At 34.9% G+C, this 27,819-nt stretch overlaps 1 protein-coding gene across 1 annotated transcript; it reads left to right on the forward strand.

Annotated features, from left to right (window-relative positions):
- The first annotated feature begins 365 nt into the window (after positions 1 to 365).
- Positions 366 to 23,032, forward strand: LOC134282645 (fructosamine-3-kinase-like). Its single transcript, XM_062765043.1, has 9 exons — positions 366 to 574; positions 17,286 to 17,430; positions 17,712 to 17,795; positions 18,281 to 18,381; positions 20,038 to 20,197; positions 20,596 to 20,646; positions 21,443 to 21,587; positions 21,753 to 21,927; positions 22,503 to 23,032. Exons 1-9 carry the CDS (start codon positions 549 to 551, stop codon positions 22,570 to 22,572), a joined length of 957 nt encoding a protein of 318 aa, XP_062621027.1. The 5' UTR covers positions 366 to 548; the 3' UTR covers positions 22,573 to 23,032.
- Positions 23,033 to 27,819: the final 4,787 nt, after the last annotated feature.

A 27,819-nucleotide genomic window follows, 5' to 3' on the forward strand; every position in this document is an offset into this window, starting at 1 on the left:
CACGCGCATCTTGAGTTCAAGATGAGAGTGATCCAAGGGTCATGCTAATTTTAAAGATGCCCCAATAATACCTGGACGTGGTTTATGAGTAACACCCCCATTTCCATATCTATTATCAATTATTTAGCCTTTCTCCAGCTTGCAGATAATAGGCCTACGTATTTTCAGTTGTCAAATTAAGTACGTTATATAAGCAAGGATTAAAGGAAAGAGACTGGAAATGGCATATACTAGTAGATCTTACATGAAAAGAGAAAATAGAACTAAGTTTCTGCCAAGATCAAATTTGTTGTGAGCTTGACGTATACAGGTTACTGTGATAGCTCTACGTGAACCACCTGTACCAGAGACAAAGGCCTAAATAATGTGTATGCTATCCTCGATGTCATGTTTATGCATTAAACTCGTTACCCCTCCACTCTAGAGGAAATGCTCTAACAATTGCGCCACGCGGTCGAGGAGTATTTCATCAAATCATGCTAACATCGGTGTGATTTCCTACTCTGAGATTGTCCCCGGCAAAAACTAGGTGATCGACAAGGATATATATGTGTCCAAGTGCTACAGAGATAATGTAAGTATCATTCTGTTACAACTGGAATATACCTTGTAAACAAATACAATAAGTCGAATGCTGATAGACGATTTTCATACTAATTGATGGGTCATTATTATACCCCCGCTTGAAAAGCAGGACGGTATATAGTAATCGGTATGTCTGTCTGTCTGTTACGCTTTGTGGCACCCATCTCTTATCCGCAACTCCTCTTATTCCACTGAATGAGATTTAATGAAACTTTCGCAGAATCTTTATTACATATTGCCATTGTGCACCTCCTATTTTTCATTTTGATCTGACACATATTTTGGGTTTCCCACAACAAAACATGGACACTCCCATTATATTCATATGGGAGGCGGGGTTATCATTTAGTGAGCTCATTGCTCACAGTACTCTAGTTTACTTACTGAATTATCTCGACAGAATTTTCCGTTTATTCACGATCATGAAAATGAGCACACGGCGGATGTGACCGGTCCTCAGGGGACGTTCACCCCTCCGTGTCACCTCATCCAACCTCTAAATGTTTGGAGGCCCATGTCTGCTCTGCTCCAAAATTTGTAATGTCAAATGTTTTTTTGCGTGAAAACTGTTCGTTATTTCTATATATTTTATGCATATTTTCTTAATTTTTCTTTGTATATTTTAAGCACATTTACAGTTAGTGCTATATTATACGTCTATTTCACTTAAATGTACATATTCAATAAGATAATTATATAACTTATAAACCTTCAAGGTGTATTCACCCATGTCCTAACTATATCAGTAGGTGTGTACACTGCTAGAAATATCCTTAGGTCACAAATAATATCTAGGACTTAAGGTATACCTTTACTCTTATGACCAAAAATTCCACTGATAAGAACGAAAAACCACCTATTGCGCATTGTACACAAATGAATCTTGTGTTGATTTTCAATTTCAATAGTGTCACGAAGTAAGGAGTTGATCCTTACGTCGCGGGTCCGAATCCCACTGTGGGACGTGGAGCCCCGAACTTCGGATGAGACCTTATAAACCGAGGTCCCGTGTCGCAGTAGGTGCTGGCACGAAAAAGATCCCTACCTGCTCAATGGCTTTGAGTGCCAAGAAGATGACAAAATTTGCAGCTCTCGATCGGCAAGTGCTGGCGTCTCCATATGAGGCAAAAATTCTCGAGAGGGACTTTCTCATCTTCTCATTGAAGTAGCCTAAATGCCGCAGGGCGCAGTGAATAGAAAGCCTGCTCGAGTGGCGAAGTGAGGAGATAATGTTGACCCTTACGTCGTGGATTCGAGTCCAATGTGGGACGTGGAAACCGGTCCTTCGGGTGAGACCGTATAAACCGAGGTACCGTGTTGCACTAGGTGTTGGCTCGAGAAAGATCCCTTACTACAAAAAGTCCCATGTGCCAGGTAACACCGACCAATGGTGGCGTCTCCATGTAAAGAGTGAAGATAACGAACAGTGCTCGATCTCAAATGATCTATCAATAACATACATATCCTTGAAAAGGGCATAAAACACGGACCTCAGGAAAATTCAGGTATAGGATCAGGTGCCTATAGGAGTAGGCATCCTGTGTTTACCGCTCACATCCACCGTGATCCTTTGTATTGATCAGGAAGACGGAACTTTCCTTAGACAATTCAGTGAAAAACAAGTCATTCATAATACGATTCAATGATAGGCACATTTGCAAACAAGACATTGTAACGACCATTAAATTTACGAAATGCAAACTGTGGACTTTGTTGATGATATCCCTGTAACATCAACCTGTCAGCAAGTAGCATGCCGTACTTAGATTTGGGGTGGGAGGAAGGTCGAAGGGGGCACTTTAAGAAAGGCTGGCGGGCCCCGCGGTAGTTTGGTAAAAATTTTATTAGCAAAACACAAAAGAGACACCGCCCTATGATAGATTTATACTCACAAACAATGCATGAAAATACGACCTTCACCTTTGACTTTAGGGTCTTTCTTACAACATAGAGAGTTTATATAAAATGTTATTCCAAAAGTTCAAAGGCTTAAGGTATTCAATGTATAATGAAGGGATTTTGAGCGATTTTAATAATTTTAAACTAGTTAAAAATGCATTGCTAAATAACGATAAATGTGAAATAAACCAAATTCACAAGACTGATAACATGTAAGGAGACAGTCACATTTAAAGTTTTTGAAGAGTTATCTGCCCTTGATGAAAAGAAGACAATTTTTGATTTCTCAAAATTTCATTTAATGAATTTATTTTATTTCATAGTTAAATAAAGAGGAAGTCTATGCATATTTTCACCAAGAGATTTGTTTGAAATTCAAATTACTTTTCACAATATTTGATAAAAACATGCGCTGCCCATAGACTTCAATGTAAAATTCAAGGTGTAATTAATTAGACAATAATCAAAATTTTGTAAATTCCTCTGGTGGAGCATTTTTATATGATAATATCTTCAAAATGCTTCCGTTATTAAATATATCGGATCATTCCTTTATTTGGTACAAAATATGGTCGTTATACATTGAATACCTTAATTCTCGAGATTTGATATCGATTACACCCCCCCCCCTCCCCGTTTTAGCTGGGGACAATAGCCTTTAAGGTCAAGGGGACAAAGCAATCATATCTACTACCATAAAATGGTATGATTTTTCTATCAAGATTTTACGTTTGGTGAGCAATTTTAAAAATCGGCATACATTATGATTTGTAATACGGTGTATCCTAATTTATTTGGACGAAGGATGGTGACGAGTGCGAAGCTCGAGTCAACGCCCCTTTGTCTAAATAAATCAGGATCAATAACTTTTCTTGTATCATGGCAAACAAAAAATCAATTATTAATTTAATTGTGACCGGTTTTCGGTGCGTGATTTTAATAAGACAAATAAAATCTAGTTTTTGTCCGGTGACTACGTTCATATATTATCCCCTTCCCGACAGTATTTTTCTAATGCGCACTTTTTGCGTGTGTTTCAACGGAAGGGATCTCGGGTTCCAGTTTTTCAACTGTGAACACGGACGATTTACGAGATTAAGGTCTTGTTTTTTTATAGAGTGACGAGGACTTAATTTCATCTCAGATCCGCGAAGAAATTAAAATGAACTATCATTTTGGAGAAATTAAACTTGAGACGGAGAATTGTCATGTTGTAAATTTTGAATGTACCGGGGTGGCAGTAAATACAAAATATACGACATGACAAAATTTTGTATTTACTGCCACCTGGTAAATTCAAAATTTACAACATGACAGAATGTCGGGGAATGTGGAAACAAACTTTGAAGATGAAGAAGAGGAAATTCAAGCGTTGATAGAGAGTCATAATCACAACACGAGAAAAAATACACGTTGGTCATTTATTGTTTTTAAAAGCTAATGGTGTGAACGAAATGCACAGTGTCAAGGACAAGAATTATTATAAATACCAGAAATCGAAACTATAGATGCAGTGCAGCTGATTTTTTTTTTTATTAAGGAAGGTTTATAATAGAGAACGTAGTAAAAATGGCAATGAATACCCTGCAAAAACATTGTGGAATTTTAAGGTAGTTAAGGGTCCATGAATTTTTGACAAGAACTTTCTTGATGCGGCGGATCCAAGATTTGCAGGGTTCCGTAAAATATTGGAGGAAAATGAAGGACGCATTTAGTAGAGGAGTTGGGGGAAATAAGAAAACATACAGATCCAATTCTTTCAGAAGATGAGGCTATAATCAGGGAGAAAGGAATTTTCAGGATGAAAAATGCAGAAACCATACAGAACATTGTTTTTTTCAGTTGCAAGTTCTTCATATTTAAGGGGCCATGATGAACATCATTATCTCTAATGTGACCAGTTTTTTTCTTGGTGAGGATATTAGGGGGACATACATCTAATTCACAGACCGATTAACAAAGACCTTCAAGGGTGGACTAGCTCACAAGGAACTACACAACAAGCATATACAGCCTATTATCCCCTCATCCTCATTATTTCTTTCAATATATACCAAGGCATAATTTTAGCTCACCTGAGCCTAAGGCTCAAGTGATCTTTTCTGGTCAAAATTTGTCCCTTGTCTGTCGTCGTTGGCGTTGTTGTCGTCGTCGTTGTAAAATTTTCACATTTTCATCTTCTCCTCGAGAACCACTGGGCCAATTTCAACCAAACTTGCCACAAAGTATCCTTGGGTGAAGGGAATTTAAGTTTGTTCAAATAAAGGACCTCGCCCTCCTCCAAGCGGAGATAATTGTGAGTTAGTGAAAAGTTCATGGCATCTTTTGAAAATCTCCTCAAGAATCACAGGGCCAGAAAAGATGAAACTAATGTGGAAGCATATTCATGTACGAAAGCCCAGAAGGCTCATTCGAGATTCGAAATACGAGATTCAGAATTCAAGATTCAGCGAAACTAACCAATCGAAATACTGGTAACAATACCCGTTTTAAAAGCCAGTGGGAGACAATTTAATATCTGAATCAGAATTCAGAATGTAAAGAGTGGCCATATTAATATTAAGGAAAGAGTATACACGTACATGTAGATAAGATGTTGCAAATATGTGATAGAAACTAGGGCAAAGACATTGCTTTTCTTCTTTTATGTGAGCCTTTAATTCGAACTGTGTATTTACAGTAGACATTAAGGATACACTCAGTACGTCTCACGTAAGATTATAAATTAAAGATTCAAACACGTGTTCTGGTAAATTAAAAATAGCTACAGCTGTTGCTGGGTATTATTATGAATTCCAGATAACAAAAGGGTTCTTTGTTATATGCATTATCTGCGTGAAGCCTGGTCCGTAGAAAGCGCCAGAAAAGGGGTGGGGCTTGCACAAGCCCTCATATTTTTGTCCCCTTATGGGGAGCGGAGTGGACCGAAAACCCTTGCCTAGCGAAGATGGTTTTTCGAAAGCGAGGGGACATTCAATCTCATTCGTATGTCTGTCTCTCCGTCAGACTCTCCGTCCGTCACAAAAACTTGAACATTGCCCATAACTTTTGATTTAGTGAAACTATGACTTTCATATTTCACATGTGTATTCCTTGTGACAAAATCTTTCCTTGGGTACCACCAAATTTGACCTTGGAGTTTGACCCAATTTTACACAAAAATTCTGAACTTTTACTTTGGCTATGACTTTTGAATGGTAAATACTAGGACTTTCATATTTCGCATATGTATTTCTTGTGGCAAGGCCTTTCATTTGATACCCATAACATTGACCTATTGACCTTGGAAATTTCTGTACTTGTGAAAAAACATTAACCTTGGCGATAACTCCCGAACGGTAGGGGATAGGGCTTTCATACTTCATACAATGAAGCGCATTGAAGTGGTAAAATTTTCTGTTTGGATGGAACGTTTTGAGCTATCTTTAGACACGCCCATTTCTTTAGAAAGGAAAAATCGGTCAGACGATTCAATCGAATACCTGTAGAACAGGTATGTCATAAATATAATAGCCAATGAAATTGACGGTCTACATAAACACCGAGTAAGCACGTGTTCGACTGATACATGTGCTATGCTAACTCCAGTAAACATGATAAAATTATAATTATGTGGACAAATCCGTCGCATTGCATGTTTTACATATGCGGGAACTCTATTATGTATAGCTTTTTCTTACTAAAAATCTTTCATTTCAGTGTAACTCATGTTGCTTGTCGCGGAAAGTGTAGTGTCCCCAAACATTACGACGAATATTCCTTTCTCCATGTTTCTCGTTTCTAAAGAAATGGGCGTGTCATTATGTTATTATTGACGTTCAAAACATGACTCAGAACTTTTCGTCCAAATGGAAAATTTTACCACTTCAATGCGCTTCATTGTATATGTATATAACTCTTATGAGAAGACCCTTCATATTGGATACAAAGAACTTCCACCCTTTAACCTTGGTTGGAGTTTAACTAACTTTTAAAAAACAAACCTTGACCATAACTTTTAAAGGGCTAAGGCTTTCATGTTTCACATATTTAATCCTTGTAACAGAATCTTTTCATTGGATTTCAAGAATGATCTTGACGTTTGACCTCCTTTTAATAAAAAAAATCTTTGTGTAATATATTTAATTTGCATCTCAGAAAAGTTTTATCTTCGCTAGGTTGCCATTAGTTGTCCTCGGTGTTTCAGAAACACATCTTGTTCCTTAATTATATTGAGAAGAGATATGGCTTTCATATTTAACATGTACATTATCTGTGACAAAATATTTCCAAGCATGCTTTGATTTGTGACCTTTTAACCTTGACCTTCAGGATTGATTTTTAAATTTCTAAATGACATATGATAGGGCGTTCATATTTGAAACAATATGTCATAAACTAGAGGTACTCACAAAATGATACCCTCCGCCTCCCATATGATTATAATGGCAAAGTCCATGTTTTGCTGTGGCCGGGAAACCCAAAATATGTGTCGTCTTGTTTAGTCATCGCGAACCCGTCTGTCCCAGGAGCAGAATATTTTATTATTCCCCTCTTGGGGTAGCAGTCGTACTACACTTTCAAAAATTTTATTTTGGGACAGGCAATGAGAATTTAGGATTTATGGGAGCAGATCTTTAAGAAATTCCCTTATTTTAAGCATAAATATTGCCGTTTGCGGAAAAATAACACTTGGTTTCATTTATCGATATCAAATGTCATTTGTGATACCATTCAGCACAATCATTTATAAACACTGAAACTTGCTTTATTAAGTTATTCTAAAATTCAAGCGAAAGTCTTAGTGAACTGCCATGACTGATGCTGAGTAGAGCCACTGCATGGTAAGCACGAAAATTTATTTCACACGATTTTCGCGTTTAATGGGCCATGTTATTGACAGTGAATAAAAATTTCGTTTTATTAGAAGTAAATTGAATGTATAAACAATTTATTTTGCCTGCAGTCGCCCGCATTTAAAAAATATATTACGGATATGCTGAAGAATATTATTGCCCTCTCCAGAAAACATCAGCTAATAAATCGAAGAGGGCTGCATTATTGCAGCTAAGATCCGAATTAGTAAAAGTGAAAACACACAAGACATTCTGAAAATCACCTTAGCACATGTTATGTGTTATGCGCGGGAAAATAGGACACCCCCACTCGGAAATTATCAAATATAACCTATTATCGGTTTGAGCAAATTCTAAGAAGCGAATTTTATTGACATAATGATCATAAAAAGTTTACTTACCCAATTCCGCTATGGTAAATGTATCATTCAAGATGATGAATGTATATTCTTTTTCTTTTCGGCTGACTGTGATCCGTTTTGCGTCCATTGTGATTTGTATCAACGAATTAAAAGACAAAACCTGATTGGTTAATAATTTAACCATTGTCAACTGAGCATTTTGATTGGTCAGTTTAGATATTGAATGTCGAATCTTGAATCTCGTACCTCGAATCTTGAATTTCGAATCTCGTATCTTGGATCTCGAATGAGCCTTGTGGGCTTTTGTACTCATGTAGTGTAGATTTAAGTTTCTTCAAATCATGACCCCGGGGATAGGCTGGGGCCACAATGGGGTATCAAATTTAACATAGAAATACATAGAAAAAATCTTCTTCTCAAGAACCACTTGGCCAGGAAAGCTAAAATTCAAGTGGAAACATCCTCCTGTAGGTAGATTTAAGCTTGTTCAAGGTATGACTCCCAGGGAAGGCGGGGCCACAATGGGGTATCAAAGTTTAACAGGAATACATAGGAAAAATCTTCTCAAGAACCAATGGACCATAAAAGCTAAAATTCATGTGGAAGCATTCTCATGTAGTGTAGATTTAAGTTCGCTCAAGGCACGACTCCTAGAGTAGGATTGGGTCGTAAAGGGGTATCAAAATTTAGCATTGGAGAAAAATCCTTTTCTCAAGAACAGCAAACACATGATTGGTAATAATTATATGGAAGCATCACCTGTTAATGTAGATTTATGTTTGTTCAAATCAGGACCCCCGGGGATAGGATTGGGGGATCAAAATTATACATAGGAAAATCTTTTAAAATCTTCTCAGGGACAGCAAAGCCATGCTGAATCATAGTTATATGGAAGCATCCTCTGGTAGTTTAGATTCAAGTTTGTACAAATCATGACCCTGGGACCAGGGTGGGACCCTTTTGGATGATCAAAGTAGAATTGCGTAGAAAAAATCTAAAATTCTTCTTCTCAAGAACAGTAAGGCCATGCTTGGTCATACTTATATGGAGCATCTAAGTTTTTTTTTTCAGAAGAGTGGGGCCACAATGGATGAACAAGGTTTTACGTAGAGATACATAAAAAGATTAAATTCTTCACAAAAACAATAAAGCCATGATTTATCATCAACATAAAAGCATCAAAAAGGTAATGTAAATTTAAACTTGTTCACATTGTGACAATTGGGAGAATAGAGTAGCCGTTAGAATGGATAATAACAAAGGAATATAAAGGCTTTATCAATGATAATTTTCATCTTATAGACAACAAAGCCATTATATGTCATATTACTTCAAAAGCATCCTTTAGAAGTGTAGATTTAAGTTTGATCAAATACCCAACCCCCTCCCCTGAACCCATTTATATATTTTTTGTCTTTAAACTTTTTGATACTGAACTGATTTTGCTTTTACCGAGCCAGTGTTGCTCAGGTGAGCGATGTGGCCCCTGGGCCTCTTGTTGTTTACATTGTAATTTTTGAGTTAAATTTTTACTTTGTAGTTTAAGATACTGCATTTTCTTTCTGTTTTCTCAATTCCCAAACTTAAACAAGCTGCCTAATGGCCATATCGCTCACCTTAGCACATCGGCTAGGAAAAAACACAAATCAGATCAGAATTGAAAAGTTTACTGAGGAGGTGGGGAGGGAGGGGGCTTGAATTCGAATACTACTTGAGAATGCCTCCATATCAATTTTCCATATAACGTAATTCTTGAGAAAAAGATTTTTATACATTTTGTTTGTATATATTACTTAGAAATAATTTGCATTTGTTTCCCCGTTGTTTCCCTCCCTACCCCAAAAGGGTAGTCATGATTTTAACAAATTTAAATCTTCAATACATGAGGATGCTTACATGTCAACATGACTTAAAGGAAATGTCGGGTCTAGAATAATTTTTTTGATATTTCATTCTCAGAATGGTCATTAATGAATTTTACCTGATAATGCCATTTGTTTTACTTAAATATAAAGTAATTTAACTCCAAATTTATGAGTGAACTAATTGCTGAAGGCTGCCATTTTGAGAGATAAAGGTATCGCGCTTGCTAAAGATTTCCCACAATCCTCACTTTTATGACGTCTTCGGAACACATTGGCTCTAAGTGTAAACTTTATCATGTGGGAATCACATTGTTTATTTTGAATCTGAATGTAATAAAGGAAATATACTTTCACATTCTAATGCTTGTAGTGTTTCATAATTCAGGGAAATAAATGAAGGAATTAATAATAAAAAGCCACAAACTGACCGGGACTTAACTTTGATTAAAATCTTAGCTACAAAGTTTGTATATTTCACTTTATTTTAATTAAAACTTTTTAAAGTTCAAATGTTTCCAAGGAGGATGTCATCCATCTCCTATAAATAAACAATTGCTAGAATTAACTAGAATTAACTAATTAACTAATTAGAGTAAACTCAGGTGACCTATTGCTATCCGTTTTCGTCTGTCGTCGTGCGTCGTGCGGTGTGCGTCGTGTGTTAACATTTGAACATTTTCAGCTTCTTCTCTGCAACCGCTCAATCAATTTCAACTAATTTTGGCATAAAGCATCTATGGGTGAAGGGGAACAGAAATTGTGAATTTCATGGTCCCTGCCCCCCTGGGGCCTGAGGGGTGGGGCCAAAACCACTAAAATTAGTGCAATCTTTAAAAATCTTCTTCTTTACTCCTGGACATCAAGCAGTCTAACTGTTGGCATGATTGTAATGAGCATTGAGTCCTCTACCAAAATTGTGAAATTCATGGCCCCAGGGTCAGGGGTTCTAGTACCAGGGTGGGGCTATATAGATTATATAGTGAAAATGCATTATTTCTTTGAAAATCTCCTTCTCTGCTCCTGGGTATTAAAAAAACCAACTAAGTACATAATTATGATAACAAAGAGTACCTCTTCCAAAATTGTGAATTTTATGGCCCCAGGGTCAGGGGTTGTGGTATTAGGGCGTGGCTCTATTGATTATATAGTGAAAATGCATTCATTCTTTTGAAAATCTTCTTCTCTGCTTCTGGGTATTAAATGAACAAACTAAGTACATAGTTATGGTGAGCAAGAGTGCCTCTTCCAAAATTATGAATTTTATGGCCCCAGGGTCAGGGGTTGTGGTGTTAGGGCGGGGCTCTATTGATTATACAGTGAAAATGCATTAATTCTTCAAAAATCATCTTCTCTGCTTCTTGATATTAAATAATTGAACTAAGTTCATAGTTATTATGAGCAAGAGTGCCTCTTCCAAAATTATAAATTTTATGTCCCCAGGGTCAGGGGTTCTGGTGTTAGGGTAGGGCTCTATTGATTATATAATGAAAATGCGGATGCATTTATTCTTTGAAAATCTTCTTCTCTGCTTCTGGGTATTAAATAGACTAACTAAGTTCATAGTTATGATGAGCAAGAGTGCCTCTTCCAAAATTGTGAATTTTATGGCCCCAGGGTCAGGGGTTGTGGTATTAGGGCGTGGCTCTATTGATTATATAGTGAAAATGCATTCATTCTTTTGAAAATCTTCTTCTCTGCTTCTGGGTATTAAATGAACAAACTAAGTACATAGTTATGATGAGCAAGAGTGCCTCTTCCAAAATTATGAATTTTATGGCCCCAGGGTCAGGGGTTGTGGTGTTAGGGCGGGGCTCTATTGATTATACAGTGAAAATGCATTAATTCTTCAAAAATCATCTTCTCTGCTTCTTGATATTAAATAATTGAACTAAGTTCATAGTTATTATGAACAAGAGTGCCTCTTCCAAAATTGTGAATTTTATGGTCCCAGGGTCAGGGGTTCTGGTGTTAGGGTAGGGCTCTATTGATTATATAATGAAAATGCATTTATTCTTTGAAAATCTTCTTCTCTGCTTCTGGGTATTAAATAGACTAACTAAGTTCATAGTTATGATGAGCAAGAGTGCCTCTTCCAAAATTATGAATTTTATGGCCCCTGGGTCAGGTTTTCTAGGGCTAGGGATGGGTTCTATTGATTAAATAGTGAAAATGCATAATTTATTCTCTGAAAGTCTTCTCTGCTTCTGGGTATTAAATAAACAAACTAAGTACATAATTATGATGAGCAAGAGTGCCTCTTCCAAATTTTTGAATTTTGTGGCCCCAGAGTCAGGGGTTCTGGTGTTAGGGCGGGACTGTATTGATCATATAGTAAAAATGCATTAATTCTATGAAAATCTTTTCCTTTCTTCCTGGGTATTATGCCAAAACTTTTAATGATGAAGAAAGGTGCATCTAGCAAAATGGTTATTTTTTATGCCCCCTGGGTCCGGGGGGGGGGGGGGGTGTTGCAAAGTCTGAAAATAATTTAATGCTTTGATATCTGCTCATTGGTATTAATCAACAATTTTATGGTAAAATTTGGAAATACCAGGTATGTGGCCCCAGGGCCAGTGGTTCCTTTGTAGTGAGGTGCAAAACTGGTTATAAAGTGGAAGTGCATTTTTCTCTTTGTTACTCTGATATACCTCTGGGTATTAAGTAAATAGAGTAAGCATGCAAAGTTTATACATGTAATTATGATAAGCAATGGTGCCTCTTTCAAAATTGTGAATTTCATGGCCTCTGGTTTAAAACACAAACCAAAGGTAATTGTTTGAAAGTTGTTACACAATACTCAGGTGACCTATAAGGCCCGTGGGCCTCTTGTTTGTGTTGTAAGGAATTTTTAGGTCACCTGAGTAACTCAGGTGACCTATTGCTATCCGTTTTCGTCTGTCGTCGTGCGTCGTCCGTCGTGTGTTAACATTTGAACATTTTCATCTTCTCCTCTGAAACCACTAAACCAATTTCAACCAAATTTGATATACAGCATCTATGGGAGAAGAGGAACAAAAATTGTGAAATTTATGGTCCCCACCCCCCTGGGACCTGAGGGGTGGGGCCAAAACCAACAAAATTATTGCAATCTTTAAAAATCTTCTTCTTTACTCCTGGACATCAAGCAGGCAAACTGTTGGTATTAATGTAATGAGCATTGAATCCTCTACCAAAATTGCGAAATTCATGGCCCCAGGGTCAGGGGTTCTGGTGTTAGGGCGGGGTTCTATTGATCATATAGTGAAAATGCATTTATTCTTTGGAAATCTTCTTCTCTGCTTCTGGGTATTAAATAAACTAACTAAGCATATAGTAATAATGAGCAAGAGTGCCTCTTCCAAAATTGTGAATTTTATGGCCCCAGGGTCAGGGGTTCTGGTGTTAGGGCGGGGTTTTATTGATCATATAGTGAAAATGCATTTATTCTCTGAAAATCTTCTTCTCTGCTTCTGGGCATTAAATAAACTAATTAAGTATATAGTTATGTTGAGAAAGAGTGCCACTTCCAAAATTGTGAATTTCATGGCCCCAGGGTCAGGGGTTCTGGTGTTAGGGTGGGGCTCTATTGATTATATAGTGAAAATGCATTTATTCTTTGAAAATCTACTTAATCTCTGCTTCTGGGTATTAAATAAACTAACAAAGTACATAGTTATCCTGAGCAAGAGTGCCACTTCCAAAATTGTGAATTTTATGACCCCAGGGTCAAGGGCTGTGGTGTTAGGGCGGCGCTCTATTGATTATATAGTGAAAATGCATTAACTCTTTCAAAATCTTTTCCTTTTATCCTGGGTTTTATGCCAATGATCCAAGTATATATATATTTATGATGAAGAAAGGTGCATCTAGCAAAATGGTTATTTTTATGCCCCCTGGGTCGGGAGGGGGGGTGGTACATAGTCTTAAAATAAATTAATGCTTTGAAATCTGCTCTTTAGTTTTTTAATCAACCATTTTATAATAAAATTTGCAAAATTTTGAAATATGTGGCCCCTGGGTCAGTAGTTCCTTTGGGGTGAGGTGCACAACTGGTTATAAAGTGGAAGTGCATTTTCTCTTTGTTACTCTGATCTACTTCTGAGTATTACGTAAATAGAGTAAGCATGCTAAGTTTATAATTATAAGCAATGGTGCCTATTTCAAAATTGTGAATTGTGAATTTCATGACCTTTGGTTTAAAACATGAACCAATTTTAATTGTTTGAAAGTTGTTACACGATACTCAGGTGACCTATAAGGCCCGTGGGCCTCTTGTATTTTTCTGCAGTCATAAACACATTGACTTTGTACATCTGGCATTTAATCTGTCTCCACTACGTCAACAGCGGCCATGATAAGGTTTTTTTCCCATGCTGCCCCAATTAAGCTATCAAAACCAAATTTAACTGCTGTTATCAGCAGTGCAGTGTTATAAGATGCAGCTTTTCTTTTTTATATGTGAGTTACACTTTTATATATAGAAATTAAGATTCTGACCAAACGTTCCGTTTAACATAGCTTTTCTGTTATTGAGATTTTCCCTTTTATTTTCCTACGTAAAACTTTGATCCACCGTTGAGACCCTTCCCCACCCTTGGATGTTATGATTTGAACAAATTTAATTCTACACTAACTTAGGATGCTTGCATATAAATATTACTAATCATGGCTTTGCTGTTCTTCAGAAAAATATTTTTTTAAATATATTTCAATGTAAAATTTGGATTCCCCATTGTGGCCCCACACTATCGCTTGGGGTTATGAATTGAACAAACTAAGAATCTACAGTACCTGAGGATGCTTCCATATAAACATCACTAATCATGGCTTTGCAGTGCTTGAGAAGAATTTTTTTTAAGATTCCGCTATTGTTACTATGTAAAACTTTGATCGTCAATTGTGGCCCAACCCTACCCCCGGGGGTCATAATTTGAACAAACTTGAAAGTACTCTACTTGAGGATGATTCAACATGAGCTTCATCTTTCTTGTCCCTATGGATCTTAAGAAGAATATCAATCTTGATCAAATGAGAATTCTTGGGGGTAGGGTGGGGACACAATGTGGGATCCATTTTTACATAAGAATTTATACTAAAATATCTTTAAAAATTAGTGATTTTATTTTATGGAAGTATCCTCAGGTGGTTTACATTCAGATTTGTTCAAATTATGGACCTGGGTTAGGATGTTGCCACAATGAGGGATCAAAGTTTTGCCAAGGAATATAGACGGAAAATTCTTCTACAGAACAGAAAAGTTTTGTTTAGTCGAATTGACATGTATAAGGGGGGGGGGGGGGGGTTCACAGTTGCAGATCAAAAATCTTCTTTTCAAATATGGCAAAATTATACATATATAAACTTTATTGATATGGTAATAGAGAAGTAATAGAAAATCCCCCCTCCCCCAACAAGTAAACATTTCAATACTGAGCTGATTTGTGCCCATGTGCTCAGGTGAGCGATGTGGCCCATGGACCTTCTTGTTTCCCCTTTATTTAGTTTACTTAGGTGAACTATTGCTATTGCTATCTCTTGTCGTTCGTAAACTTTTGAATATTTTTAGCTTCTTCTTTGGAACCACTGAACCATTTTCAATCAAATTTCGTATACAGCATCTATGAGTGAAGGGGAACATTTTTGAATTTCATTGTCCTTTCCCCCCTGGGGCCTGAGAGGTGGGGCTAAATCTACCAAAATCAATGCAATCTTTAAAAATCTTCTCTTCTGTTCCAAGGTATTTTAAGAGACACCGTGACCCACAATGGGGAAAATTGATAAATGTAGAATTTTTGCATGACCCGCATTAATTTTGTTCAATTTCTAAAAGTATTCAAAAAATTACAGGTTTCAGAACCTAACATTTTTTTATGAAGAAAAGTAAAAGTAAACTAAGTATATAGTTATGATGAGCAATAGTGCCTCTTCCAAAACTGTGAATTTTATGGCCCCTGGGTTGGGGTATTAGAGCAGGGCTCAATTGATTACTTTGATTCTTAATAATAAAAAAAAATTTCTGCTTCTGGGTATTTTAAATATACCAACCAAAATATAGTCATATTGAATAAGGCGGCCTCTTCCAAAATTGTAAATTTCATGACCCCAGGGACAGGGGGTCTGGTGCTCGGGCGGGGCTCTATTGATTAAAGTATTGAGCGAAAATGCATACATTCTTTAAGAATTTTCTTCTCTGCACCTGAATATTAAACCAATGAACTATGTACATATACATAGTTATGATGAGGAAGGATGCCTCCTCCAAAATTGTGAATTTCTTAGCCCCTGGGTCAGGGGTTCTGGTGCGAGGGCGGGGCTCTAATGATTATATAGTGAAAATGCAACAATTCATTGAAAATGTCTTCCTTTGCTCCTGGGTATTATGATAATGACCTAAGTATATATGGTTATTATGAAGAAAGCAGCATCTAGCAAAATGGTTAATTTCAGGGCCCTTAGGTCACGGGTACTGGGGGAGGGGGGGTTAACATAGTCTGAAAATAAATTAAGGAGGCTGGGGGGTCAACAAATTAACCACAAGTTAACCACCAGATTTAACTTATTTTTTTAGGTACGGTATCTTAAGCTGTCAACTATCATCTGGCAAAGAAAAAATTCATACATTTTAGTTTTAAATTTTGATCATTTTTGTATATCTTTGTATGGAGCTCTTCTTTTAAAGGAGATCGAAAAAGTCTGAAAGTGGCTGCCACCCCCCAGCCTCTTTAATGCTTAGAAATCTGATCTTTGGTATTAAACAACCATTTATTATGAAATAAAATTTATAAAATTTCCAAAATTTTGAGATATGTGGCTCTAGGGTCAGTGGTTCCTGTGGGGGTGGGGGCACAACTGGTTATAAAGTGAAAATGCATTTCCTCTTTGTTACTCTGATCTACCTCTGGGTATTAAGTAACCAAAGAAAACATGCTAAGTGTTAATTATGATAAGCAATGGTGCCTCTTTCAAAATTGTGAATTTCATGGCCTCTGGTTTAAAACAAGAACCAAATTCAATTGTTGGAAAGTAACATAATACTCAAGTGACCAATAAGGCCCATGGTTTTTAAAAAAATCCACTGATGTTTATCAAGCAGAAGTAGGGAGTTGTGCATTTTGCCTGCAACAACTGCAACATTAATTCCCATACTAACAACCAAAGATAGCATTTTAATTTATTCAAAACCTGTTCATGTTATCTTTATAACTTTTATGATGCAAATGTCAATAAAACCTGGATGACATTCTATATATGTATACCCCTAGATTATTTTTGGATGAGTATACAGGATAGTCTTCGACGCTATTTCTCGGTATGTACAAGCGCCCCTTTACTTATAGCAGTATTTCAGATGAATATACAGACAAGCGTTCGACGCCTATTCTCGGTATGTACATGTAACACGTATATCTGAGTTTGTTTTTCATGAATGCGTAATATGCATACATGTATACCCTTTTTCATACAAAGATAGAACTTTTACAGTACATACAGTGTAATTTGAAAAGATGCTATAAGATTAGCTTTTTTTGTCCATTGCTCAAATGTTTGCTGTTCCGATTTTTTTCTACATTGCATCTTAAGTATTAAAAATTTATATTTTACTTCTAAATAGTCCTAGTCTAGGTTGTGAATTTCAAGTTCATAAAAAGATATTTCTGTTCAGTTCAAGGATATTTTCAAAAACTTGAGAGTCGTCTTCATCGCTCCCATTGGCACCACTTAAATTTATTCCCTCTGATCTTGGATAATTCCATTTGCAGAATGGAAGCATTTTTGCAAGAGGAACTAGAAGACGAAAACTTGAAGTGTTTGGGTAATGCTGGGTCAGGCTATATTAGTGAAGGATTTAAATACAGAACAGGAAAAGGGGAACTGATCTTTGTGAAAATCAACAGAAAAGCGGAGGTGAATTCTCATTAATGACATGCTCACAAGAAAAGAGTCAAAAAATTCAGTAGAATATCTTAAGTTTTAATTCCTGTTCTTTGAAGAAAAAAACACGACTACTCAGTATCTTTTGCGCGTCAAGGGTAAGAGTTATATGATATTATAAACTTCTTGAAATTAAAACTCTTAGTATTAATAAAGGTTTATATTTTGTCGTTTTTTTCCAAAGTTATTAATACGTTAACATATGGCATTGTCTAATTTCTTATTTGTATTTTTTTGTGTTTCTGAAATTACAGGCTCAACAGATGTTTAATGGGGAATATAGGAGTTTAGAAATCCTACGTGCTGCAAACATTGTCCAAGTTCCAAAACCAATAAAAGTATTAAAAATTTCTTAAAACAAACGTAATACCCCACAGGTATACACGAGATTCGTAGTTTCAAAATACTGAATGACGTAAATTTTCATCTAGATGATTTTCCTCCCACTTTGCTCGAGCTATAACAATGTCTTTCAATTCTTCCAATATGATTTTAAAAAAACAATCTTTCAAAATGCAATCTGAAAGTTAAAAAAATCCTAAACTAAGACTCCAATGTTTAAATTCGTTAACAGATAAAACTGCATAGAAAGACGTAGCAGTTATTTAAGATTTTTGGCCTTGTTGAATTTTAATAACTAACATAAAAAGTAGCAAGCAAGAAGTAACGGAACTCTTTGTTAAACATTATCTACTGAGTATATCTGTAGAAGGAAACGCACCAGACTTACAATTCTAAAAATCATGAAAAGGTAAACTACACATAAAATAAACCGAAGAAAATACTAAGTATTAAAGGCTGAATAATTGTATTTGTTACTTAGGTTATAAACCTTCCAGAAGGAGGCTCGGCATTGATCATGGAACATATTGAGATAAATAGCTTGTCTTCACAATGTGGAAAACTGGGAGAATTGATGGCAAGGTAAAGTATAGAGAATGAAAGGCAAGATAAAGTAAAGTAAACGAAAGGCAAGAAAAGGGATTGATTGATTGTATTTTGTTTTATGTCCCATTCAAGAATTCTTCAATCGGATAGATACTTCGCCATATACCGGTGAAGGTTCAAACATACCTTTACTCCACACTTAATCTCATAGAAGTTTGAGGGATTTTTATTGTCTTCAAGTTTTTCAATTATCCATTACTTTAAGTATACTGTTCAATTTTTATGTCACCTGAGTAAACAAACTCAGGTGACATATTGCTATCCGTTTTCGTCCGTCGTCGTTCGTCGTGCGATAACATTTGATCATTTTCAGCTTCTTTGAAACCGCTGAACCAATTTTAACCAATTTTGGCATATAGCATCTATGGATAAAGGGGAACAAAAATTGTGAATTTTATGGTCCCTGCCCCCCCTGGAGCCTGGAGGGTTGGGCCGAAACCTCTCAAATTAGTGCAATCTTTAAAAATCTTCTTTACTCCTGGACATCAAGCAGTACAACTGTTGGTATGATTGTAATCGGCATTGAGCCCTCTACCAAAATTGTGAAATTCCTGGCCCCAGGGTCAGGGGTTCTAATGCTAGGGCGGGGCTATATAGATTATATAGTGAAAATGGATTATTTCTTCGAAATTCTTCTCTTTTTATGGGCATTAAATAAACTAACCAAGTGCATAGGTTTGTTGAATTAGGCTGCCTCTTTCAAAATTGTGAATTTAATAGCCCCAGGGTCAGGGGTGTGAGTGCTAGGGCGGGGCTATAAAGATTATATAGGGAAAATGAATTAATTCTTTGAAAATCTTTTCTTCTGTGCTTGGGTATTAAACCAATGAACTACTAGTATGTACATAGTTTTGAGGAGGAAGGATGCTTCTTTGCAGGTCAGGGCTCATTGTGTTAGGGAGGGGCTCTAATGTTTATATAATGAAATTGCATGGATTCTCTGAAAATCTTTTCCTTTGCTCCTGGATATTATGCCAATGATCTAAATAAATATTTATGATATAGAAACCTGCCTCTTCCAAAATGGTTAATTTTTGGGCCCCTGGCTCAGAGGTATTTGGAGGCAGGGAAGGGTACGGTCTGAATATATATTAATGCTTTGAAATCTGCACATTGACATTAATCAACAATTTATGATGAAATAAAATTCATGATAAAATTTCCAAAATTTTGAAATATGTTGCCCCATGGTCAGTGGTTCCTTTGGGGAGGGGTGCACAAATGGTTACAAAGTGGAAATGCATTTTCTTTTTGTTACTTTGATCTACCTCTGGGTATTAAGTAACCAAAGTTAGCATACTAAGTGTATAATTATGATAAGCAATGGAGCCTCTTTCAAAATTTTGAATTTCATGTCCTCGGGTTTAAAACACGAATCAAATTCAATAAGGGGATACTCAGGTGACCTATAAGGCCCGTGAGCCTCTTGTTATTGTCGCACTTATTGAAATGTGCCATCGTTAGCCATTCATTGCTTTTATTGTTCTGGGAATTGGAGCCAAAGCAATAAAAACTTTTCTTAATGAAATGTAAATTTTATTCTATAAATTTACTAAGTTTATTCACCCACCATAATGATATGTTGCTATGTTTGATATTGTAAGTTGTTCTTTATAATTTTGATTTTTGAAGACTGCATTTGCTTAACTCCGAGATGTTGGAGAAGTCGAAGAAACTTGAGAAGTATGTTGGGAAGGCGGATAAATTAACTCCTGTCACTCAGTTTGGATTTGACACAACCACGTGTTATGGATATATACCTATGGACAACACTTGGCAAGATAACTGGGGGGTAGGAAGTATAATTAAACAATGAAACGGTTTCTATGGTTATATAGTAAGGGAATTAATGTTGCAGCTGTTCCAGAAAAAAATATATGACCCGATAAAACGAGTTCTATAAATTACCGGTATTTTCACAAAATCTGTAACATTAGTGTTCAATTTAACATAAGACATTTATCGTATACCTATATTGATCAATGTCTGTATCATTCATTTAAAAATTCTAAAATGACAAGTTTCTTTAATGGAAGAGGCAATGCGCACTTTGGAAATATGCTGGTATAAGGTAATTTGCTAATTTGCTTAATATTGATTAATAAGGTAGTTTGCTCATTTGCTTACTATTGTAATATTACTTTATAATTTGCTATAAACTTATAAAGCAATTTGTTTTATTTATTACAGAATTTTTATTCCAGGAAACTAAAACAACAGATGGATATTTTAGAAACTGTTGTAAGTGCTCTACCACTTTACGAAAATATTTTTTTTTAGGAAAAACACGTACATGTATTTGTGAAAGCATTTGAAGAATCATTAGAGGCTCTGATGTTATGAAGAGGAAATCTCATTTCATAATTTAAAATTTATTCGGTTATTTCTAGCTGATTCCCCTCTCCCAAATAATCAGTTTTTGCACTGCAGTAGGTAAATTTCTGTTAAAGAAAATTTCAAGAAACTGTCTGTGTGTATATTCCGTATTGAATATCAATGACATACTCATATTTGAATTGTTTTGCAAGTTTAAGTAGACAATGAAAAATAAAGATCTAATCTTTTTAAAATTAAATTATTATTAATAAAATATTTTATATCATTATTCTATTTTTACTTCCCTGCTAGTCTTAGGAAAAGCATGTATTTGTGTCTTAAAGATACAAGTAATTGATCTATTCTTTTTATAAGACTTTATTATTGATGGATAATGGTATATAAATAGCAACAATCATAAATTTATAAATTAAGAAATCTGATTTTTTAAATAAAAATGCCGTTAATGATTCAACTATTATGAAGACTTAGTGCTAATTGATAACATCATTATTACTGGAATCTTAAAACGTACGAACTCGCCTGAACGTACTGGACCGGTGGTATGCATGCTGGTAAATAAAATTTATAAATCCACATGCATATATGTACACCTTTATGTATAAACATGTATTAGGTATCATTATCATTTCTACCTGACAATATACAATATGTAACGTCTTCAAAATGTTCATGAAATGTCAGATATTTTACTTTAAAGCATAGCGACAAAGAAGCAAGAGAGTTATGGTCAGAATTACAAATGAAACTTCCTGCGTTTTTTGACAATTTAAATAACATTCAACCCGCCCTAATGCATGGGGATCTGTGGAAAAAGAATGTTGGTGAAAATGAATATGGACCAGGTACAGATTAATTTGTTCTTCAATTTATTGAAATTTTAGAATATCTACAAGAAACGTTTTATTATAGTAAAATTTGAATAAAATTTTACTGAGAAATACATATATCAATTTAATTTATTGAATTTTCAGTATAATTATGTTATTGAGGATTTGGGTTCATTTCAGTGATATTTGACCCTGCCAGTTTCTATGGTCATTCCGAGTTTGATTTAGCACTTACAAGGACATTTGGTGGCTTCGGCGCATCATTTTTTGACAACTATCACCAGCTAATTCCACAGGCCCCAGGCTTCAGACAAAGAGCAGACCTATATGAACTATTCTTCTATCTCAATCATTGGCTAGTACCAATTTTAAAACTTAAGCGAAATATTTATTTTTTTTCAATGATTTTAAATTCTAATAACTGCATCATCTGTTTTCCTGTTTGAATTCACTAAGATTAAATGCATCTGAATTCAAAATGTGGAAAACTTGCGAAGCTATACACAAACACATGATACATGTACACTGTAATTTTTAATGCAGATAGCCTTTTCAATGGTAAAGAAGATAAATCAAAATAGATGTATTTGATGATTTTTAGTGCTTTCGTATCGTTGGAAATGTGGTTCAGTTTCAATGATATTTTTCTTATACATATTTTTTGCACAATTATTTTAACAAATGCAAGCAATATAGATCAAACATATAAGTTTCGATTTATAAATTCCGCTTAAAAGCGCTTGACGTTTTTAACCTTTTTCTTTATAAATAAAAAATTCCGCCACATATAATTTACATGTCTAATAATCATTATACTCCATTAACATCACTTGAGTATATATTTTATTACGAGTACACTTTAGATTACTAATTTTTTTCATAAAAAGAGATCTTTGTTGAATGTATTTTAACTAGAATTCTTCATTTCAGGAACCAGTTTGGGACGTCATATAGAGATCAGTCCATTTCAGCATTTTGTCGCTTGCTCAGGATTGAATGAGTCGTAAACGATTACTTCTATTAATAATATAACATTTAAACCGAGACATTCCAGATCCTCTACAAAGTAGAGACACTAAAGTTGACGTTTTACAGCGATTTTTGTCTGTTTTATATGAACTGCATTTCGATAGATGACAGGATTTTGTATGCAACTTATATTTTAATTATTACTTAGACTCAGTACGATACCCATTTTCCCTTTGCAAGATTTAATCACAGCGAGAAACTCTTCGGGTATATCGGTGGACAAGTCTATAATTTTTTTTTGGGGGGGGGGGGGTCATCTCAAGGAGAAAATGTCCCTAGCATAAAAATGCCAGATTGTACCGTACTTTAAAGTGATGTCGTTGTATGTAGGTGTAAATTTAGTTTAGCACAAAGACCGAACATCAAATTGTAGACAAATTGAAAACTGAAAATTGAACAAAAAATAAATCTTTTCTCATTGTGTCTTAAAACTGAATGCTTGTTTTCATTTCATTTCTGTGTGATTGAAAATTATTTGAGAAGTTAAAAGTTAAACTTATGTCCTATGTGCATAAAGCACATTGTTTTAAAACCATGAAACATCTGTAAACCATATATTATGTACATATATTATGTACATGTACACAACGATAATGCAGAGAATAAACACGATCTTGAGAAAAATCATTAGTTTGTTAAATGAAATGTTTTCAGAAATTTTAGTGTATGCTTTGTCTATTTCGACCGGTATTGTGTATTTTCGTTTTGAAACATTGCATGAATATAGAAATGTCTGTCTAAGTAAACATACTATGAAACAAGACCCCCATGGGCCACATCGCTCACCTGAGTAACTTTGGCCAAGCTATTCTTTACCAGATTTCCATAATTTAATAGCTACTTGACCTCAACCTACCCCCGGGGGTCATGACTTTTACAATTTAGAATCTACACTATCCCAGGATGCTTCCACATCAGCTCTTTTCTGGCCTAGTGGTTCTTGAGAATAAGATTTTTAAAGATGTTTCCTATCTATTTCAATGTAAAACTTGGATTCCCTATTGTGGTCCCACCCAACCCCCCGGGGTCATGATTTACACAGTTTAGAATGTACACTATCCCAGGATGTTTCCACATAAGTTTCAGCTTTTCTGGACCAGTGGTTCTTTAGAAAAGGATTTTAATTGACCCCACCCTATTTTTGATTTTTATTGATTATCTCCCATTGTAAGGGGACTTGGTCCTTTATTTAAACAATTTAAACTCTTCTTAACCCAAGCATGCTTTGTACCAAGTTTGGTGAAAATTGACCAGGTGGTTCTTTAGAAGAAATTGAAAAGTTTACAGACAGACAGACAGGCGGACGGACAATGGGTGATCAGAAAAGCTCACTTGAGCTTTCAGCTCAGGTGAACTAAAAATAAGTTGCACAAATTCAAAATTTGTGTTCAAAAAACTATATCTGCGATTTAGTTATTTATAAAGAAATATCCATAAATATTTATTGACAAGCAACACAAGTAAGGAAAGTAGTCAAATGATGAATGACACGTAAAAAATCTATGAGGTATAGAAAAATTATATTTATTTACCAGTACATGTACGTGGGCTGTTCACTAAATAATGTCCTCGGTGCTCGGAAATAAGCAAAAGACGCTTTTCAATGATTTAGTGTTCATGATTTAACTTATGCATCTCTTTTAATTAAAACATATGTCCGTAAGATTTTTTATACAATTTCTGATTGTTTTAGAACTCATTTTTGGGTATGACCCACAGTATACTGGAAAATGGCAGATCCAATGATTTCCTGGACTTGTTTTCTTCCTTCTGAAAGGTGTTTTTTCAAGTTTGGAAATAGAAACAAGTCAAAAGGTCAAAGATCTGGCGAATATTGTTAGTATGAAAAACATTAACTTTCTGTTTATTCCGAAACCCCTTTACTCTTCAGGGCGTGCGGGTTTGGACACTGTCATGAAGAAATTTAATGTAGTGGATTCCTGATTTTGGGTCCTTCCTCTAATAGACCTTTCGATTTTTTTGGCAAAAAATTTGCTTTCTAGACTCCTCCAGAAATTAAACTGTCTCCCCGAATACGAATTTGAACAACAATACCACTAATATTTAAGAAAATTGCATATAAATCTGTCTTTATGCTCTTGCAATTCTTTGCTCTATCAAGTACATCTTATGGTAAATTTTGTTTTGAGGATTTGAAGCAAAAGATTCAAGTTCCATTGACAATAACTGATATTTCAAAATAATTGTAAGACATTCGTACACGCTTTCGTTTTCACTCATTTTTCAAAATATAGGGCGACCTTCGAGTACTAAGCTTTTTTTACCGTCAAACATTTCTTAAAAACAGTGTAAAGTACTACCAAAATGATGTCTATCAAATTTGCAATATGTCTTAAAGTCAGTCATACATCATCAAATATTTTTTGTTGAAATTTGGCAAACAGTACATAAGTTGTTATAATTTTTTGTTGGCAAGGACGGTACCCATTTTTGATGCCCATTATATAATTTTTTATCATTAAAATCCACCTGCTCATTTGTCTGTAAAACAGGCATTGGTGGCCTAAATGTCACATACTTCAGTGAATATTTTTTGGAGGATTTATAACAAGTTTTACAGCAGTTTTTATGAAGCTTTTATTTTCACTCTAGTTTACTGATTTTTTACCATTCATTTATAATGCAGTGTCTCAAATAGCCCTTGTTTTCCAGCTTCTCACAATGAAACTATTTGACGAAAAGTGGTCACATAAACTGTAATAAATTCATTAAAGATTCAATAATGAGAGAAAGTCAAGCTTAATGTCATATGATATCTGTATTGTATGTCATACAGTTCAGGACATTATTTATTGAACAGCCTTCGTATATAAAAGAAAAAAAAATCTAATTGTATATTTTCAATTTTTGCATCGGATGTCAGCCATTGTTAACACGAACAATTGTACAAAATATAAAGGAACAGATATCACCTGCAAATAAATCATTCAGTTAATCATCGCTTATATTACGTAGACGTAGAAACTGAATCAGGATACGTCCAAAGGAACGGAGGTCATTTGTTATAAGAGTGTTCGTAAAGTCCTCCATCTGCAATTTATGCAAATATGGAGTGGCAAACAAACAAACTATTATCAAAAATTGTAAAATTGAAATACTTAAAACATAAATCGCAGATGGAGGACTTTACGCCAGGCATAATGTAAACTACCAGTCTCTAAGACAAGAAAAGACCTTCGTTTAAACTTTAATTTGCAGAATGTGGGCAACTAATAATTAAGCTGGCATGTAAATAATTTTTATTAAGTGGGATAAAATTACCTTTATTCCTTCAAATACAAATTTCATTGCCTGTATCATTTATTCGTCTGTCTAAAAATAATTAAATTAATAAATATACATGCAACACAAGAGAAATCATGAAACAAAGTTATTTTTAACAGACAGCATCAATGTGCTGGCCCAATGTTAGGCCAACAAAGCTCTATTTGTATGCCAAAAATTCAGAATTGACATTGCATTGGCCCAATATTGCACTAACATTGGACATAACGTTGTATTTTTTGTTGTCCCACTAATCGAAACCTGTTGGACCAATGATACTATTTATACCTGCTTCAAATATGCTTCATATAAATACAAATATAGGTCTGCTAATAAAGGGGCGCAATTGGTACACATGGAATTCCAATAGATTGTTGGAAGACCTGGTCTCCAAAAACCACATAGATATTGTCAATCAGAAACTCAAGCATCTTTTTGATGTCAACTTCAGAGTACTGGTGTGTGCAATCAGAAAGTTTTTTTTAAACAAAGAATTTTGCAAATGGCCAATGACAAGGTAAGTAAATTTACGAGTTTCATTTTTATTGAAAAAGCAGCTGTCAATGATATTAAAAAGTCTGGACTTTAATTTATCGCGGAAAATGGCTGTGTATAAAGTTGAAAAGTCGTAAGTTTTTGAGCTGTTGATTTTGGTAAAATCTTGTGTTTTCTTTCCAAAATTTCCTTTTCAGAATGTTCAAAATATATAACTGCAGTTTATTAAACATATCCTTTTCAATAGACAAAATATTCTATTATGCGATACACATTGCAAATTTCGTGTGCCATGGCTCCTGTAGAGGATCGTGCCAGAAACGTTTACCTAGGAATTAAATTCACATGTCTTAAAAACTTTTACATGTATTGACAAAAATATAAATATAACAGTTCTTACAAATATTAGACTGGTTTTTCTTCCCATGAATATAGCTCAACAGTGAAAAATCAATTTCAAGGGAAACTGAACATAAACAATGTAACTCTGATCTTTACCAAAGGGTTTCTGAGCAGTACAAATTTCATTAATCTTGACGTCATTAGTAATGATGTAATTTTAATTTTTAGAGAAAATGGAGTTTATGTGTCGATATTTTGGAGCGTGGATCTCCTCACATCTTTTAATACAGTAGAGAAGGATAATATCAATGAAATATGTAATTATCAGGCCTGAGCAAGTCTGCATTTTGTAAATTCTAAAAAGACTAAATTAATGTAACAAAATGAGATGGTGACACAGGCTTACAGAAAGCTTAAAGTGAGATTGCTTCCTTCATTCTTTATTTCCTCCGAACCGGAGATTCAATTCCAACATTACAACATATATGAATAGTCAAACATATTTACAACATTATTGGAAAAAATCATTTAGCTGAAAAACAAATGATAACAGTAATAAATAAATAATTTAAAAATAAATAAATAAATTATGTGAACATTAAAAGGACATGGACACATATTCAGCTAAAAATTACCTCGTTTGGTAATCAACAAATGATGTTAAAATTGTTGCTGATCATTTATATTTAGATGATCCCTAAGTTAGGGAATGTAAGCATTAAAATTGTTTTTTAAAAAATCAGTCGAAATTGTGTCCCTGTCCCTTTACAGGTTACAAGGAAGTAAACAATCGGATATAGATTACTTGGATTGAATTACTTTGTAGAAGTGGACTGCTACGGTCCATTACATATCTAAAGTTAAGTAGGTGAAGATCAGGGTTGTCAAAAAAATTCTTAAAGTTGAGAAAGTTCGGGATCCGAGGAGAAACAACTAAAGATCTTGCTGCGAATGTCCAGAGAGTTTGGTACCAAGAATTTTATACCAAAGAAAACAAATATGTAAATCAGTTTATATTTTATTACAAAAAACAATCTAAATGTTGGCACTTGGGATCAACAACTGACAACCATTAAAGAGAACTGCTAAAACATAA

This window comes from Saccostrea cucullata, unplaced genomic scaffold (assembly GCF_032062105.1).
Source record: "Saccostrea cucullata isolate Sc308-1 unplaced genomic scaffold, CSIRO_AGI_Scuc_v1 ctg183, whole genome shotgun sequence".
NCBI lineage: Eukaryota > Metazoa > Mollusca > Bivalvia > Ostreida > Ostreidae > Saccostrea > Saccostrea cuccullata.

What these genes read in the sequence shown, in the direction of transcription:
- LOC134282645 (XM_062765043.1), top strand. Translation starts at nt 549, where the DNA reads ATGTGTCCAAGTGCTACAGAGATAAT. An exon ending in CTGGGAGAATTGATGGCAAG is followed by an intron (nt 18,382 to 20,037) that starts GTAAAGTATAGA and finishes TGATTTTTGAAG; the next exon opens with ACTGCATTTGCTTAACTCCG. An exon ending in CTTGGCAAGATAACTGGGGG is followed by an intron (nt 20,198 to 20,595) that starts GTAGGAAGTATA and finishes TATTTATTACAG; the next exon opens with AATTTTTATTCCAGGAAACT.